Consider the following 16,864-nt stretch of genomic DNA (forward strand, 5'->3'; position numbering starts at 1 on the left):
TCAGTTTGTTTCCCATGTATCTTTTTCCCTGTCTCCCATAAAACTGGCATATGGCCTTCTGGTCTTTGCTTAATGTATTATGAGTATTTTCTTACATCATTAAATGTTTTCTTTTATAAGATTTTCAGTGTTTACATAGATTTAGAACTTTTAATTCACTGTAATTTGTATATTGGATACGAGGAGTTCGTTTCTATCTTCAGTATCTAAAAATAACCATACAAGAAATATCCTCATCAAATTTTTGTGCACAACACAGATATTTTCCTTCGGATACATTCCTAAAAAAGGAATTTACTTAGAATAAGAGCGGTGAATATTTATGTTCTTGTTAGCAGTGTATGAGCATATCTGCTTTACTTCATTGTCATCCATTAATGGAAATGTATTATTTTTATATGTTTTGTTAATTTCATAGGAGAAAAACTTTTAATTTGTATATTCAAATATTACAAATGTAATTGAATTGATTTTCACTTTTTTTGGCTATTTAATGTGTTTGTGTGTGTAAATTGCCTGTCATTAGTACTTTTTTGTCAGGGTGGAAGTGGAGAAAAAAGAGGTGTGGATAAGTGTTAAGCTTTTTTTCTCAAGGAGGAATAAGAATGTTACGTTGTTCCAAGGACATTTGTCAGTTATCTAAAAATAAAAGAAACCTTTTAATCTTTTTGGAGGATTCATTTATTCATTTTTTATTCCTTAGCATGACTATATGAAAGAAGAAGAAGGTTTTTCTGAAGATGAGGCGACTGAATCGGAAGAAAACCTTAAGTTTGGTGAAAGAGTTGGATGCCTTTCCGAAAGTTCCTGACAGCTATGTAGAGACTTCAGCCAGTGGGGGTACAGGTGAGTATCAGTTCAAATTAAAACTCCTTCAGTAAGTGCAACTTCTAAGTTATCAATCAAGAGCATACAGAAATGTAGCCATGAGAAAGAACTCATCAATGAACTGTGCAGTAACTTTATAGTTGGTCTGTCCTCATGCCACACTATTTGCCTTAATTTTATTCTTATATATATTCTTTTTTGCATCCAACCCAGTGCAGTCTATGCATTTAGCAGTGTTTATTAAAACATTACTGAACAAATTAATCCAGTTTTACTGCTTTGGTGCTCTTGAGTTATGTATACGTATATTAACAAGATTATTATATGTAAATAGAATTGAAGTTGTTTAATGATGTTGAAACTGCCTCAGTCTGTTTTGGTTAAGAATAAGTCAATTTAGACATGATAATAAAAATTCTTAAATTTCACATTACTGAAGAGAGGCAGCATAGGGTAATAGTTAAGAGCTTAGACTTTGGAATCAGACTGTCTATATTTAAATTCCACCTCTGCCCCTTTCTAAATACTTGATCTTGAGGAAGTTAATCTGTCTATGCTTTAGTTTCTTCTTCCATGAAATGGGGATGATATCAGTATTTGCCAGGTAGAGTTGCAGTAGCAATTAAATAAATTAATATTTATAAAATGCTCAGAGCAGTGCCTGGTACAGATAGTAGTATTTGTTAAATAAATAAATAATGAAATATATCAGAAAAATATGCAACTATAACAGTATTAACTATTATTTCTTTCCCCATGAAGAGCTGATAAGACAATATACTTCCCATAAGATTGACATTTCATTTAGTAAAATGTATAATAAATTGCTTGCTATTTCTAATCTCTTGTGATTAACTTTTGTTAATGAAAATAGTACAAGTTCTTGATGCACAATCCATTTTAAGTGCAGTTTGTCATAGTATATGATAGTGCTTTTTCTTTTTGTTAGATCTTTTAGTTTTATAAATGAAGTGAAATACTTAGGAGCTTTCAAAGTAGAAAGTTTTATTAGAGATTTGGAGATGTTATTTGAGTTTCTGACACAGATTGTTGTGGATTCTTAGGATCTAAGAAATTAAGCTAGTATCTTTTTTTAATTGGACTATAGGCATGGATGCATTTTTAATTATGAGGGGACTACTTTCAAATTTGTGTTGTGAAACTTATGCTTACTTTCATCATTTATCTTATCTGTGACACTGCTATATATAACAAGGTAAAAGTTTTATGTATTTGTAGAATTTTGACAAATCTATTTAGTGAGAAATGTCCTTCGTATTGAAGAAATAAAATGCTTTCTCAATAGTGCAAATGTTTGTGTTCATGTTTGTGTTCATTAAATCTTCATTTCTGAGCTGTTTTAGAAAAAAATTTATAATGACTATTTTAAGAAAAACCTTTTATTGTATTCATTCACGTGGCAATCATATTAGGGTATTCTTTGCTAATTTTAATCTTACTTAAAATGGTTTCCTGCTGTTTACCTTTTAAAAATTGTTTTAATTCTTTCCTTTTTTGTTGGTTTCTCAGTTTCTCTAATAGCATTTACCACTATGGCTTTATTAACTATAATGGAATTTTCAGTATATCAAGATACATGGATGAAGTATGAATATGAAGTAGACAAGGATTTTTCTAGGTAACTTTTTTTTTTGAAATACCTTTAGATTTAAATTGCTCTGAAGGTAACATATTAAAAAAAAAAGTCTAACCTTTTATACTTGGTTTATTTTAATTCTGAAGAAATAGTACTGAAAAATCCTCATTAATTGTATGCATTAGGTAAAACATTTTAGAATAATTTGAATACTGGTTAAATTCTAAGAGAAAGGTTCTCTGATTGAATATGCATTTGTTTAAAAAGGTTAGGAGAATATGTTTTTCCTTAGATGTTGAAATGACGGAAATTGTTTGATGTTTTGAAATTGTTTACTCTTTAGATTTTGAAATATCTTACTGATCTGTGTGAACTGGAAAATAAATTGTCTAAGGTTACATTGTTTATGCTTATAGCTTGATTGTTGTAAATTGTGTATAAACTGTATTTTAAGGTAAACAGCATCACTTTTAAACCTTTGAAAATATTAGTACCTTAATTAGGAGACAAAATATACTTTATTTGTATTATTTGGATTTTTTAATTGATTGAAGATAGCAGGTTTATAATACTTAGATTGCACTAGATAGCAGGAAACATTTACTTCTCAATTTCAATCCCAACTCTGCCATTTACTAAGTATGTGACTTTAGGGAACTTACTAAATCTATTTCTGTGTGTGCTTCAGTTTCCTTTTCTGTAAAATGGGGATACTAATTATAGTACTTTCCTCTTCAGGTCAGTGAGAATTCAGTCAGTCAACATTTGTAATAGTTGCTGTGTAACCTTGGGCAAGTCATACAACTGACTTCTTTCAGGCCTCAGTTTCTTGATCTATTCTTAATGCCATTAGTTTTTAAGGAATTTGTTGTTTTTCTTATTTTGGTTTTTTTTAGCACCAATGAAATAATTTTTATTCTTTCTAAATGAAGTCATGTAGTTCACCACATAAGTGTAGTGGGGATGCCCAGAAGCCTGTCTGCTTGACCTCACCCTCTTCCTATAAATCTGAGCCTAAACCCCAGGGTTATTTGGAACACAGTTTGAACTCTAGACTACTTTAAGACTCTGTGAAGTTCTAAAAATCTGTACTCCCTATTGAAACCGGATTAAAATTATTAGAGTGAAAAAAAGTTTTGATAGGAAGCGCAGGACAGGACTGATCCTGATTGTATTCATTCTGTTATTCATGGCACTGATTCTGATATTTGAAAATTAATTTGATTTGAACTAAATATTTGAAAATAAGGCATTGGTTGAGCCTTTTTAAAAGGCCATGCAAAACTTTAAGAATCAGGTTTTTTTTTTTTTTTTCCTGGTAATTTGGGTACATTCATCTTGAGTCACACAGACCTAGTTTCCAATATGCCACTTCAGTAGTTATGTGGTCTTAAGCCAGGCATTTATTTAAACTGCCGTAAACACCATTGGCTTATTTTAGAACTGAAGCTATCTACTTTATAGGTCCATGGTAAGGAATAAAGAGGATAGTATTTGTAGGACATCAGGTACAATGCCTGATGTCTGGTATTTACTTGGTAAATAAGGAGAGAAAGGCTTTCAATTCCTAACTTTTGATTTTGAAAGTTTTGTATTGTTTAATGGCATAGTCTACGTAAGGTTTATGTAAACAGAGGTTAATACTTTTTTCTGAGTTGCTTGGACTTACTAATTGTAGAATTGCCATTAAAATGAAGGATACTGTGTTAAAAACTTGTGAAATCAGAAAGACTTTTGGAATAATTACAAAATAGGATTTTTACTTTCAACGTGCCTTTGTTTTGCCCATATGAATGCTATCCAAGTTCTAATTGACATATTTTATTCTGTATGAAGTCCAAGTTTTTCATAGATCAGTTGATTTATATTGATCATGTTTTGTTGATCAATTGGTAGGTTCTAATGTTTCCTTTTTGTCTTTTAGCAAATTGAGAATCAATATAGATATTACTGTTGCCATGAAGTGTCAGTGTAAGTACGTGTTTAATCTGATGATTGCATATATAGATTATGGTTTAAACAGTTGCTAGTAAAAAGTAAAAGCCACTGGTTGTTTTAACTTTATTTTTCCTTTATGATATCTTAATTTAAGAATACAAATTGTTTTTCTCCCCAGCTTGTATTCTTTAAATTTCTTCGCCATAAAGAGATTTAACTTTCACATTAGTATAATTAAAATGAAAGAAAATTGGAGGAAATTTTTATAAATCGAAGTTCTAGTTTAGGTATATCCTTTATTTCTTTCTTGTTTGGCATACTGGTTTTTACATCCACATTCCAGAAACATATCCTCTTTCACAGTTTCAATTTACTACCCTTTACTTTTACTTCTGCATATTAAAATACAGATCCAAATCTTTTGAGTTAATGGTGATGTTACCCTTTTCTGTTTTCTTCGCTGGCTTCACTTAATTATACTGGTAGAAGTGGAAAAATGTTAATATGCTAGATAGATTATGTTTGAATCAGTATAGTTCTCAAAAATGAGGATGCTTTTTCATCTTAAATTGTGTCTTAAATTACTGCTTGAAAAGTAGAGACCAAGAATTCAGTAGTTCAGACAAAATTTTTTAAAGTGTGAAATCATTTTATCCAATTAAGGAAATTAATTTCTAAAAGATTTCATCTAAGAACAACCTTAAATCTCTTTTCCTTTTCCATTTATTTTTTCTTATGTTAGTGGTTAGTGGATATAGTTTGACTCTCAGCATAGAATATAAAACTTCTAATTCTTTTTTATGCAGATATTGGAGCAGATGTATTGGATTTAGCAGAAACAATGGTTGCATCTGCAGATGGTCTAGTTTATGAACCAGTAAGTTTGATTTACATGTTCTTTTAAATAGTATGCTTTGAGGAATTGTTCCCTTGAAGACAGTTTTGATATTTGCTTTTAATTTTGTATGAGCTAGTTTTTTAAAAATATATTTTGTTAATTCAAAAGTAGTATACAACATTGTAAATCAGCTATACTTCAGTAAAAAATAAAACAAAAACAAAACAAATAAACAAATATTCCATATTCTTTGTAAACATTTAGGGGGAAGAAAAAATTATATCTAATTACCAAATTATATAAATATAATTACCAAATTATATCTAAACCAAAGCCTTGTTAGCATTCTGGATAAGCCTCTATAATCTTATACTTATTTTATATTTTTTGTTAATGCTTCCTAACAGTTTCCTTTTCTCTTTTATACAGTTGCTATAGTGATGAAATTTTCTTCTTTTCTTCTAATGATTTGGAAATTCTATGTCTTATTTGTATTCTTCTTTTACCAAATTTAAGTTCTTAAAAACGTTTGAGCTATATTTCTCTTGTAATCAAGAATGAAGCATTATCTAAGAGGAGAAATTTCATATGCATTTAGTTCTTCCTCTCTCCTTCACACCTCCATTTCCCAGATCTAATGAAATACTGACATTCTCTTATTGTTTTCATAGTACAAGTTGTGTGTAATAGAATTAATTTGTTAGAAAACACCATCACATTACAGGGGCAGGTATCACATTACAGGGGTGGGTGATAACAGGTCATGATCAGAACTAGCCCTAAAGAAGCTTTAGAAAACAAAACATGGAACTCCCAGCTACTCTGCCTTGCTGACTGCTCTGTTGGCATTGTGGTACTTATATTTACCCATGCATTCTTGAGTTGTTTTGTTTACCATTGACAGTTGTGAACCCTCTTTAAACAAAATTGCAAAGTGAAGACTAAAGGTGATGGAGGAGGATTAGAAGTAACTGAATAGGTGGAGGAGAAAAAAGGGAAGCTCTTAGGCCAGTTTTGATTACCAAATTATTTTTAGTTTACATGAACAAAATATATTTATGCCTTTTGATACACACTTTTAAAATAAAATTTTCTAAAGAAAAAGTAACTTTTGTTACTGCCACTCTGAACCACCCTACTTCCTAACTCCTGTATTGCCACTCAAAAAATTGATATCAGTAATTTTAAATGAGGTTAGGAACCTTACAAATTCAGGTACCATGTTATTGCATGTTAAACTATTATCTGGAAATTTAGATCTAGATGATTATTATCAGACACTAACATTTGTATTCTGTTTCATACTATTTTAGGAATAATTATTCAACTTTATGTTTTATTGCTTTTACTTTCTACCCTTCTTAGTTTCTTTATTTTTGTTTATCGTTTTGTGAGGGACTTTTTGTGACTTCTTTATCAGCAAGAATATGTGGGTTATGTTTTGTGACAGACCGCCTATGTCATTCTGTTCTCAACATGTAAGGTTGGCTGAGGATAAAATTCTTGCTTTATGGTGTTTTACACTCAGAACCTTATAGACATTCCTTTATTGCCTTCTGGCACAATTTTTTTTTCTTTGTAGGTAACATATTTATCTACTTATATGCTTTTATCTTTTACTTTTGAAATTCAAATATTTATCCTGTATATCCAAGTGTGGATCCCCTTCAGTTATTTTTGGCTTTTGATGGTATTAATGATCTGAAGTTTTAAGTGTTTTTTGCTTGTTTGTTTGCTTTAATGATGTTCAGAGTAATGGTTTTACCTCTGTTTTTTAAAATTCTTATCAAGTGATGTTGAATTTCATGGAGTGGTTCTCAATATTTTTATCAATTCTTGCATAAGATGCATATTTTGAACTTTATCTGTGAGTTCTGGGAGATGACCTTGATCCAGGAGGATCAATCTTTCTTTTTCAATGCCTTCATTATGTTTTAAAATTCAGTGATTATATTTTCCACCTTTGATATATTGCAGATCACTCCGTTTTTTTCTGTCTTCATGATGATAAATCTCATTGAGAAATAATTAGAAAAACTTCACTTTTCTTCTTCTTTTTAGAAATGGTATCACAAAGGAAAATTAGCCCTCGGACCTCAGATTTACCACTTCTTTCAAATTGATGAATCTTTTTGTCTATCTAGCTATCTAGCTATCTATTTTCTTGTTCATCTTTAGGATGGGAAAATAAATGGCCAGTTAACTGACTGAGAGTTGAGATAGACTTGAGTTATGTCGGTTCCCTTTCCCTCCCCGCCCCCACTTTTTTTTTTTCCAGACGTAAATGAAAGGAGAAGGATATATAGTTTAGATATACTGTGTTTCTTCTAAGCAAAATTAGAGCTTCAGATGCTTTTGAAAAGAAAGGAGGAAGTCACATTGGGTTCAGGATGGCAGAGTAGTTCACCAGGGCACCCCACATTTCCTTTTCCGTATTTGTTTTGACAGGTTAAATTTAGCTAGGGTAATTCCTTTTTTCTTTAACTGGTGTGACTGTCCTCATTAGCAGCCAGCTGTAGCAGTAGTTTTGCTTAATTTAGAATACAGTCCAGGTCACATGTAAGCTGGGAATAATAATGCTGTGGAATGCCCTTTGTGATGTGGTCTCTGGTACTCGATTGAACTGCTAGAAGTCTTCTTAGGATGGTGACTGTCTCTTCCTCAAGTGTCTTGTTATCTTTTATCACTTGTTTTCCTCTGTTACTCTGAATTGGGGATTTACTGCTTACATGGATTTTCCTGTCCCATGAAATAAATTATGTGTTGGGCTCTTTTCTCAATTTAGTCTCCCTTGTATGCTGTCTTGCATAAGTTTTTGATAATTACCAACATATGGATACTATTTAAAATGATTTAAAATAATGATACAGTTTGTGTCCTCATTTTTCTGTTTCTTTGGACATTGTGAGAATTTGAGGAGATAATCATCTTGAACTTATCCTCTAAAATTTATTTATGCTGTTTTTCTAGCATTCACTCCATACTGAGTGTCTGTCACTCCCACTCTCTTCACGTTTATTAAGTCTCTGATTTTTTTAATAAATATTTTTTCTGGACAGCTTGTCTCTTCAGCTAGATTCTAAGCTCCTGAAAAGCAATTACTTTATTTTTTCTTCTTTATAGCTCACAAAATGTAAAGCATAATGCATTGCAGGTGTTAGGCACTGATGAATATGTTAGAATTATGTAATTGTGGCAGGATCTTTGATTATTCCATTGTAACAGTTTCTGCCATTTCTTTCAATCATTTGTAGAAGAGGAAAGTTTTATTTTAATTTAACTGTCATGAACTAAAAGTCATGTCTTAGCCAGAAAGTTAGAAACTTAAAAATATGTAATTGTATATTTTTATCAGTAATTTTTAAAATGTTTAACAGTGTTTCTGGTAAGTATTCATTCCCTTGTCCTAATTTATATTAAAATATTTAAGAATTATTATTAATGTAAAATTATTTGAGATAATTTTTACTTGTTTTTAAATTTTCACTCATGCTTTTAATATGCAGTCTGAATATTAAAGACTTAATTCTAATAATTTTACTGGTTTCTAAACCATGATCACACAATATGCTGTGATAGCTACTATTTATTTAAAGAAAAGAACTATTTTTAGGGATGTGAGAAAGTGAGGAATCTGACATAGTTGGGTTTATATACTGACCTTCATTATCTGTGATTTTTCAAAAAATTTTTTAATCTTTTGAGTTCTTTTTTATATATAAAAAGGAGAGAATAATAACAAACTCACAAGGTTGTTATGAAGGTTAAGTGAGATAATGATTTAAGTAGCATAGTGCCGAGCACAAAGTAGGCCACTCAGTAGTTCTTTACCCGCTGTGTTAAGCACTATACTGAGCAGTTTGGGGAAGTCAAAGGGTGAATCACATAGTCCCTGCTGTCAGTAGTTTTATTCACAAGGTAACTGGGGAGCAGTTGCATGTAGCCTCATCTGTTTGCCATGGTGTGTTTTATAGCACTTTCTTTGTGTGCTGTGCTGTGAAAAAGGTTGGGAAGCAAGGTATAGACAAGTTCAGCAGGAGGAGTAATCAAAGTAATTTCACTGTAATCATTAACCTAGAGCAAGTGGCATATAGAATTTAGACTGACATTAGGGTCACAGTTACAGGAGAGGAAGGTTCCAGGTTGATATAATTAAATAACCAAAGGCACAGAGGTAGAACTGTCTGATGGAATGAGGGGTTAAAGAGAAAGGATTTATAGTGAGAGAGTAGTAGGTTAGGGCATGATTATGGAGGGATCATTAATAATATTGATAAGTTAGAAAGTAGAATTAATATGCCTTGTTATAAATCGCCTTTTAAAAATCAAAAGTGGACTTTTTGTTGGAAAATTAAATTGTGGGTATTGCCAGAAACTGTGAGAAGTTTGCCTCTTTTCCTCTGATTCTACAAAGTAGCTAAGTTTGTCTTTGAATTGGTGAACATAGTGCCTAGATAAAATTTCTTGAATTATTTTTTCTTGATTAATACATTTGGGAATTATAGTGACATTGTTAGGTCATTTCAAAACTTTTTGATTTTATCATGGTATTTTCCTGGCAAGAATATGGGCTTTGGATGCTTGAATATTATACTTAAGCTGTATGTCTTTTTCATTTCTTCTTCTCTTTTAAATACTTAAGTTTCATGCTGGCATCATTTAAATGATTTTAAGTCTTAAAATACCATTTTGTACGTGTGATAGATTGCATTGTATCCATTCCTATAAATGTAGATAACTGTAATAGAAAAATATTCGCAGTTAGTGAAATTTCTTTATACTACTTTTGAGTAAAATTTTAAATTTTTTAGTTTGACTTATGGAAGATTAAATGTAAATTATGAATGCTTGTTTTTAATGTTATTATAAATTTGTTCCTTGGTCAAAGAAAATTTTTAAAAATTATGATATAAGAGCCAAGAGAAATTGACAGTGCTAGTGATTATGTTTTCCTTTATTTCAGGCAATATTTGATCTTTCACCACAGCAAAAAGAGTGGCAGAGGTAATAAGTAAACAAAGTATTGTGGTCCATAGAAATTAGATCATGCTTTGTCTATTTTGTCTACTGTATATTATTGATAGATTAATATATTTAGGCATTTCTTTGGATGAAATATTAGCAGAATATAGTATATAATATAATCTTTACACTTTCAAAGATTTTATCAGATCTTAGGAAAGTCATATAATCTTTAATGCACTTTGAATCATAAATACATTTTAGTTTTCATTTAAAATTGTATTAACTATTTAAAAAATTTTAAAAGCAATATATGATCAAATATGAATATAAAGGATATAAAGTGAAAGTAAAAGCCTCCTCATCATTCTCTAAACCTAGTGCCACTAACTGGTGGTAATAACCAGAGTTAAATTTCTTGTGTAGCCTGCTAGAAATATTCTGTTTGTGTATAATTTTCTACATGTTTCCATATTTGCTTATGTTATTTTTTTCCTAATACAAATGGGGTCATTCTATACATTTGTTTTATAACTTTCTTTTTCCAACCTAACCTTATATTTTGCACATCTTCCCACTTAAGTACATATAGTGGTACCTTTTATGGATAAGCTATAATTTATTTAATTGGATACTTATCGATGGGCATTTAGATTGCTTGCAAAGATTCTAATATCAATGCTCAGTGAAAATTCTTGAATCTAATTCCTTGTGTGAATGTGTGTGTATATATATATATATATATTCCTCATGTACTTGAGTGAATATATGTATATGTATATAAAGTTTCTAGAAAAGAAATTTATCTCTTAGAGTATATTTAATGTTTTGATAAGTTCTCATGACAAGGAAGAAAATTTGTAATGGTGAGGTAGGTGGTGGTTGTTAACTAAACTTATGGTGGTAATCATTTCACATATATACATCTGTCAAATCATATGTTTATACCTTAGTCTTATACAATGTTATATATTAGTAAAACTGGAAAAAAATTTTGATAGATAATGCCAAACATCTTCCCCAAATAGTTTCATTTATATTCCAAAGCTATCAGTATGTGAGAGTACTTGTTTCTATACAACCTCACCAACAGTGGGTATAACCAGACTTTTTTTATTTTTGCCAATTTGATTGGTGAAAACTGGTATTGTACTTGTTTTAGTTAGCATTTTTTTGTAAATCAGTCTAATATCTGTGGATTATTTTTTTCCCATTTGTATTTTTGTGTGTGTGAAACTAATTGCTCATGCCGTATGCCCATTTTGCTTGGTTGTTTTCTTAATAACTTTAAATAATTTTTTGTTTTTTTTGTTTTGTTTTGTTTGTTTTTTGGCTGCATTGGGTCTTTGTTGCTACGCAAGGGCTTTCTCTAGTTGTGGTGAGCGGGGTGGGGGTGGCGCTGCTCTTCATTGCGGTGCTGGGCTTCTCATTGCAGTGGCTTCTCTTGTTGCAGAGCACGGGCTCTAGGCACACGGGCTTCAGTAGCCGTGGCTCGTGGGCTCTAGAGTGGAGCGCAGGCTCAGTAGTTGTGGCATACAGGCTTAGTTGCTCCGCGGCATATGAGATCTTCTTGGACCAGGGCTCAAACCCATGTCCCCTGCACTGGCAGGTGGATTCTTAACCACTGCGCCACCAGGGAAGCCCAATTTTTTGTATATTAAAGAAATTAGTTCTTTGTTTTAAATAGTTACCCCATCCCCACTCTTTTCTTTCTTTTTGTTTTCTACACTATGTCTTATGCTTAAAAAGTCATTACCTAATTTAAGATTATTATAAAAAAATTTTTTTACCCATTTTTTTTTTTTTTCTTTCTAGTCCCTAAGTACATTTCAAAGGCCTTTCTCTTTTAATTTCTACTTTCACCATTTGGAGAGCTTTTAAAATTAAAGTTGAAACGAATGTATTGAACAAAATAACTGAATATTAGGTGTCTCTGGGCTTCTAGCGCTTTTAGTAGAGAGCCATCCAGAGATGAAATACATTACTTTATTCCAGAAATGTTAAAGTGAGAAGTCTCCTTTCATCTAGAATTTTATTTAGTGTTCAAGACTAGTAGTAAGTGAGAGAAGAGATTGTGTTTTTACTGTTAAAATGATAGACATTTTCCATCGTAGTAGAATTTTCTACATCCTTTTATATATGGAATATAAACTTGGGTATTTATTGGTATATTTGAGGCAGAAGTTACACACACACACACACACACACACACACACACACACACACACACACACACACACACACACACACACACACACACACACACACACACACACACACACACACACACACACACACACACACACTTTGGTGTCATCAACCTCTTTTCCCACTGACCAAGCAATAAAAGTTGAACTCTGGAAATACAAGACATGCAAAAATATGAAGCTTTCAATTTCTGTTAGCATTAGAGCTAAAGATTTTAAGTCTTTGTACATGTAAATCTGAAGATGGGCTAGATTACCATGTTCTGCTTCTAAACAAATATTCTTGAATGGACTAGAGATGCCTGAGACCTAACAACCTGAATAATGTGCATACCAAAACGTTCTTTACCTGTAGAATTTGCTAAAAGATATTTAAGTTGTCTTTCAATTGTTCTGCTTTCTTAAAATATTTAGGATCCCAATTAATCTCTTTCCTTTAGTAAAAGGAAATCTCAAAGCCTAGACATAGCCTTCCTGATTACTGTTTTTTATTTATACTAAATTTACAGTATAAAAATGACTTTTTATTTTAAATAGGCCTGTTACCAGTGTTCTTAGTGGGTGGTACATACGTATTTTATCTTTATCTCTCGCTTGCACTTCTAAAAAATGTTTATTATATCATTATGATGGGATGTGAAATATATTCTGATTTACATTTGCTTCTTCTTTAAGTTCCTATGTTTGTTAATAATTTTTCCAAGTTATTTATGTGTGTGTATGTATGTGTATATATATATTTAAAGACTTTTTAAGAGTATTTTTAGGTTTACAGCAAAACTGAGTGAAAAGTACAGAGTACCCAAATATCCCCTGCCCCCACCCGTGTACAGCCTCCATTGTTATCAATACCCCACACCAGAGTAGTACATTTCTTACAATCTATGCACCTACATGAACACATCATTATTGCCCAGAGTCCATAGTTTACGTTAGAGTTCACTCTTGGAGAAGTACACTCTGTGAGTTTTAACAAATACATAATGACATGTACTCACCATTACAGTACCTGTAGTTTTACTGCCCTGAAAATTCCCGGTTTTGTCTATTCATCCCTCCTTTCCCTCTGGGTGTAAATTTTGTACTTGCTGAGTTTGAACTGTGATACAGGTGACTTTGGATGTTAGTTATATAAAGATATAGATTAAAGGATATAAAATAGGATTATATCTAAAGATACAAAGTTATTGTTGAAAATGTTAGAAATATTAGAGAGAAGAAATACTTTTATTCTTGGTTTTGTTCTTCAGAATAAGTAATTTCATGAGTTATGTAAATGTAACAATTTTGTAAAAAAAAAATCTTCAAGCAACTAATGTGCTTTTAGTGGCGAAGTATATTTAAAAAGAAAATCTAAGGATGAGTTCTCAAATGAATACTTTGTTCTCTATAATCCTATACCTTATATGCTGATGTTCTTTTTAAAAATTATAGGTAGAATATAATAGTTCGTTTAGAATGGTCTTGTCATAGGATAAAGTTCAGGTTTCTTTGGAAAAGGCAGACACTAGGTGATATTAAATGTCACTGTGGCCTGGTTTGTAATGAAAATTGGATGCTCCTGTGTGGATTTAACCCCCAGTAATCTGCCCCTTTAAGTCCATCACATCTATTATGTGGCCCCTTATTTGTCTCATTCTTTGTATCTGTAACACTTTATTCAGTGCCCGACAAAAACTAAGAATTTTGTTATTGCTGCGTGCATGCATGAAAGATGAATTTAGATATTCAGGTGAACAGAAGTTCTTTCTTGGTGACCCTGATTCCACCAATAATGGACGTGTAATTAGTGTCCACACATTCATTACTGATGGAATTAGACAGACTTAAGGACCCCAGCTGTTACACCTCTAGCCATACTCCCTCACTTTTCCTGCTTTCAAGGAAATGACCAAAGAATACTTGGGACTTTATTTTAGAATAAAGTTATGTAATAATAAATGTATGGCTTAGCTAAGTCAACTACCTGTGTTATTTTTAAAATAGTGTTGGCTTTCTCTGTGTGTTTTACTGTATTTGTTAACTATTGCTTGTTTTTGTATTTAGGATGCTACAGCTGATTCAGAGTAGACTGCAAGAAGAACATTCACTTCAAGATGTGATCTTTAAAAGTGCTTTTAAAAGTGCATCAACAGCACTTCCACCAAGGTGGGAGATTTTGTGAGACTATTAAGAATTTATTGGGGGGCTTCCCTGGTGGCGCAGTGGTTGGGAGTCCGCCTGCCGATGCGGGGGACATGGGTTCGTGCCCCGGTCCGGGAAGATCCCACATGCCGCAGAGCGGCTGGGCCCGTGAGCCGTGGCCGTTGAGCCTGCGCCTCCGGAGCTTGTGCTCCACAAAAGGAGAGGCCACAACAGTGAGAGGCCCGCGTACCGCAAAAGCAAAAAAAAAAAAAAAAAGAATTTATTGGGGCTTCCCTGGTGGCGCAGTGGTTGAGAGTCCGCCTGCCGATGCAGGGGACATGGGTTCGTGCCCTGGTCTGGGAAGATCCCACATGCCTCAGAGCTGCTGGGCCCGTGAGCCATGGCCACTGAGCCTGCGCGTCCGGAGCCTGTGTTCCGCAACAGGAGAGGCCACAACAGTGAGAGGCCCGCGTACCACAAAAAAAAAAAGAATTTATTGTGACATAATTTTAGTATTGGTTTACTCCTCTGAATCTTATATTTCTTAGAGAAAATGTAATCATTCTGTATGATGAGATGTCTTTTTTTTTTTTTTGGCCGCACCGTGCGGCATATGGGATCTTAGTTCCCCAACCAGGGATTGAACCCGCACCCCCTGCAGTGGAAGCACGGAATCTTAACCACTGGACCGCCAGGGAAGTCTCAAGATGTCTTTTTTACTCTTAAATTTACGGCCTATGATACTGATCAGGATTATCCCAAATGTTATTTTCATTTTTATGTGTGTATGGTATACCTTCATATAAAATTGTACTAGGTTTTAAGAACAAATTAATTTCATTTACCATTATGAAGATGTATAAAGTTTTGTTAGGAATTTCATGTTTTTATTTCACTTTTTGTCTCTTTTATAGATTAGAAGAGCTGATATTTGGAAATGCTATAATCATGAAAATGATCATTTAAATTTAAAAATATACAGAGGTTTTACATTTGCTTAGGAAGAAAATGTTATTGTCTATTTGAAGTTAAGTGGCATGCCCTTCCCTTACTCATTCTTTTTCCCAACGCTTCCTGTCCCCTAAAGTACCAGAAACATGATAAAAGCATGTCTTTGTTGGACTAGTAATTCTTTACTTTTAATTTTTCTTCTCTCATTAGACTTAGTCCTCTGGTTAAATTTGAATGACCTTGAAATTTTATATTTGTGTAAATAATATATATATATAATAATTATACAATTTTTTTCATTTTGTAGATATTTTTAAATAAAAGTGTAGACTTCAAAAAACTGCTATTCTACTTTTGACATTTAGAACATTATCTAAAAATTGGTCTTTAGGGATTTTTTTTTTCCCATCTGTAAAATTTTCTCACCAGAAATATGGTGACTATATTGAATACGCTGTAAGTAATTCAAATGTATCTTGTAACAGGGAAGATGATTCATCACAGCCTCCAGATGCTTGCAGAATTCGTGGTCATCTATATGTCAATAAAGTAGCAGGGAATTTTCACATAACTGTGGGCAAGTATGTTCTTTTCACTTACTGAAAATACTTGAAACAAGTTGGCAGTTTGGTTAAAAGTAAATTCTTTGTTAATCAAATAATATATAACTAACCACTAGAGAACTCTTAAAATGTATATTTTTTATGTCTTCAGCCTTCAACCTCAGGATAGAGAAGACTACTAACTTTAAAAACTACTGCTTCAAAACAAAAGAAAAATAGTCATGTCATATTTCATATATTAAAGTATATAAGTTGTAGGTAAATATGAATTAAAACCTTCAGCTTGCCAAGTTTTAGTAGCCAGAAAGCTCTTACCTAGACATTTCATTAATTTGTTCATTTTGTTGGATATTAGGTTTTCGTTTTGTTTTTCCTTTTGGTGATCCTCATCAAAATATAATCCCTGACCAGTACGAGACAAGTATTTTGATGTAGTTAGAAATATGTCTGGGATAAAGTTAAATTGGGTAAATGTTAAGGAAAAATATCAGACCACCTGCCTTCATGAGCAGAACCCAGCACAGAAACTGTCATATAATAAACACTTGGTGAATTCCTGAATGAATAAATAGATTCTCTGATTATCTCCTCTCTCTTTCTCTGCTTTTCTCCCTGCCTTCCTTCCTTCCATCTAGACTTGCAAAGCTGAACAATTCTTCATTGCAAAAGAAGAGTATTTTTTGAGTACTTGCTATGTGCAAAGTACCATGGTAGATACTAAAGATGAAGCAGTGAAAAACAGAGAAAGGGTTTTTGCCCTTATGATGCTGACATTCTGTGAGAGAATCTGAATTTTAAACAGTGAATTACACTAATAATTATTTAATTATAGTTGTATTGAAGTTATAAAGGAAAA

At 32.3% G+C, this 16,864-nt stretch overlaps 1 protein-coding gene across 3 annotated transcripts in view; it reads left to right on the forward strand.

Annotated features, from left to right (window-relative positions):
* Window positions 1–16,864, forward strand: part of ERGIC2 (ERGIC and golgi 2) — a 36,704-nt gene that overhangs the window by 9,366 nt on the left and 10,474 nt on the right. For 2 of the 3 annotated variants that reach the window (XM_060166638.1, XM_060166637.1), the window contains exons 2-8: window positions 704–846; window positions 2,359–2,467; window positions 4,350–4,396; window positions 5,170–5,240; window positions 10,165–10,205; window positions 14,417–14,518; window positions 15,931–16,026. In XM_060166638.1, coding sequence (XP_060022621.1) covers window positions 741–846; window positions 2,359–2,467; window positions 4,350–4,396; window positions 5,170–5,240; window positions 10,165–10,205; window positions 14,417–14,518; window positions 15,931–16,026 — 572 coding nt within the window. In that variant the 5' untranslated portion in view covers window positions 704–740. The remainder of the gene's footprint in view (window positions 1–703; window positions 847–2,358; window positions 2,468–4,349; window positions 4,397–5,169; window positions 5,241–10,164; window positions 10,206–14,416; window positions 14,519–15,930; window positions 16,027–16,864) is intronic. The other variant, XM_060166639.1, reaches the window with a different exon arrangement.

This window comes from Lagenorhynchus albirostris, chromosome 11 (assembly GCF_949774975.1).
Source record: "Lagenorhynchus albirostris chromosome 11, mLagAlb1.1, whole genome shotgun sequence".
Classification (NCBI taxonomy): Eukaryota; Metazoa; Chordata; class Mammalia; order Artiodactyla; family Delphinidae; genus Lagenorhynchus; species Lagenorhynchus albirostris.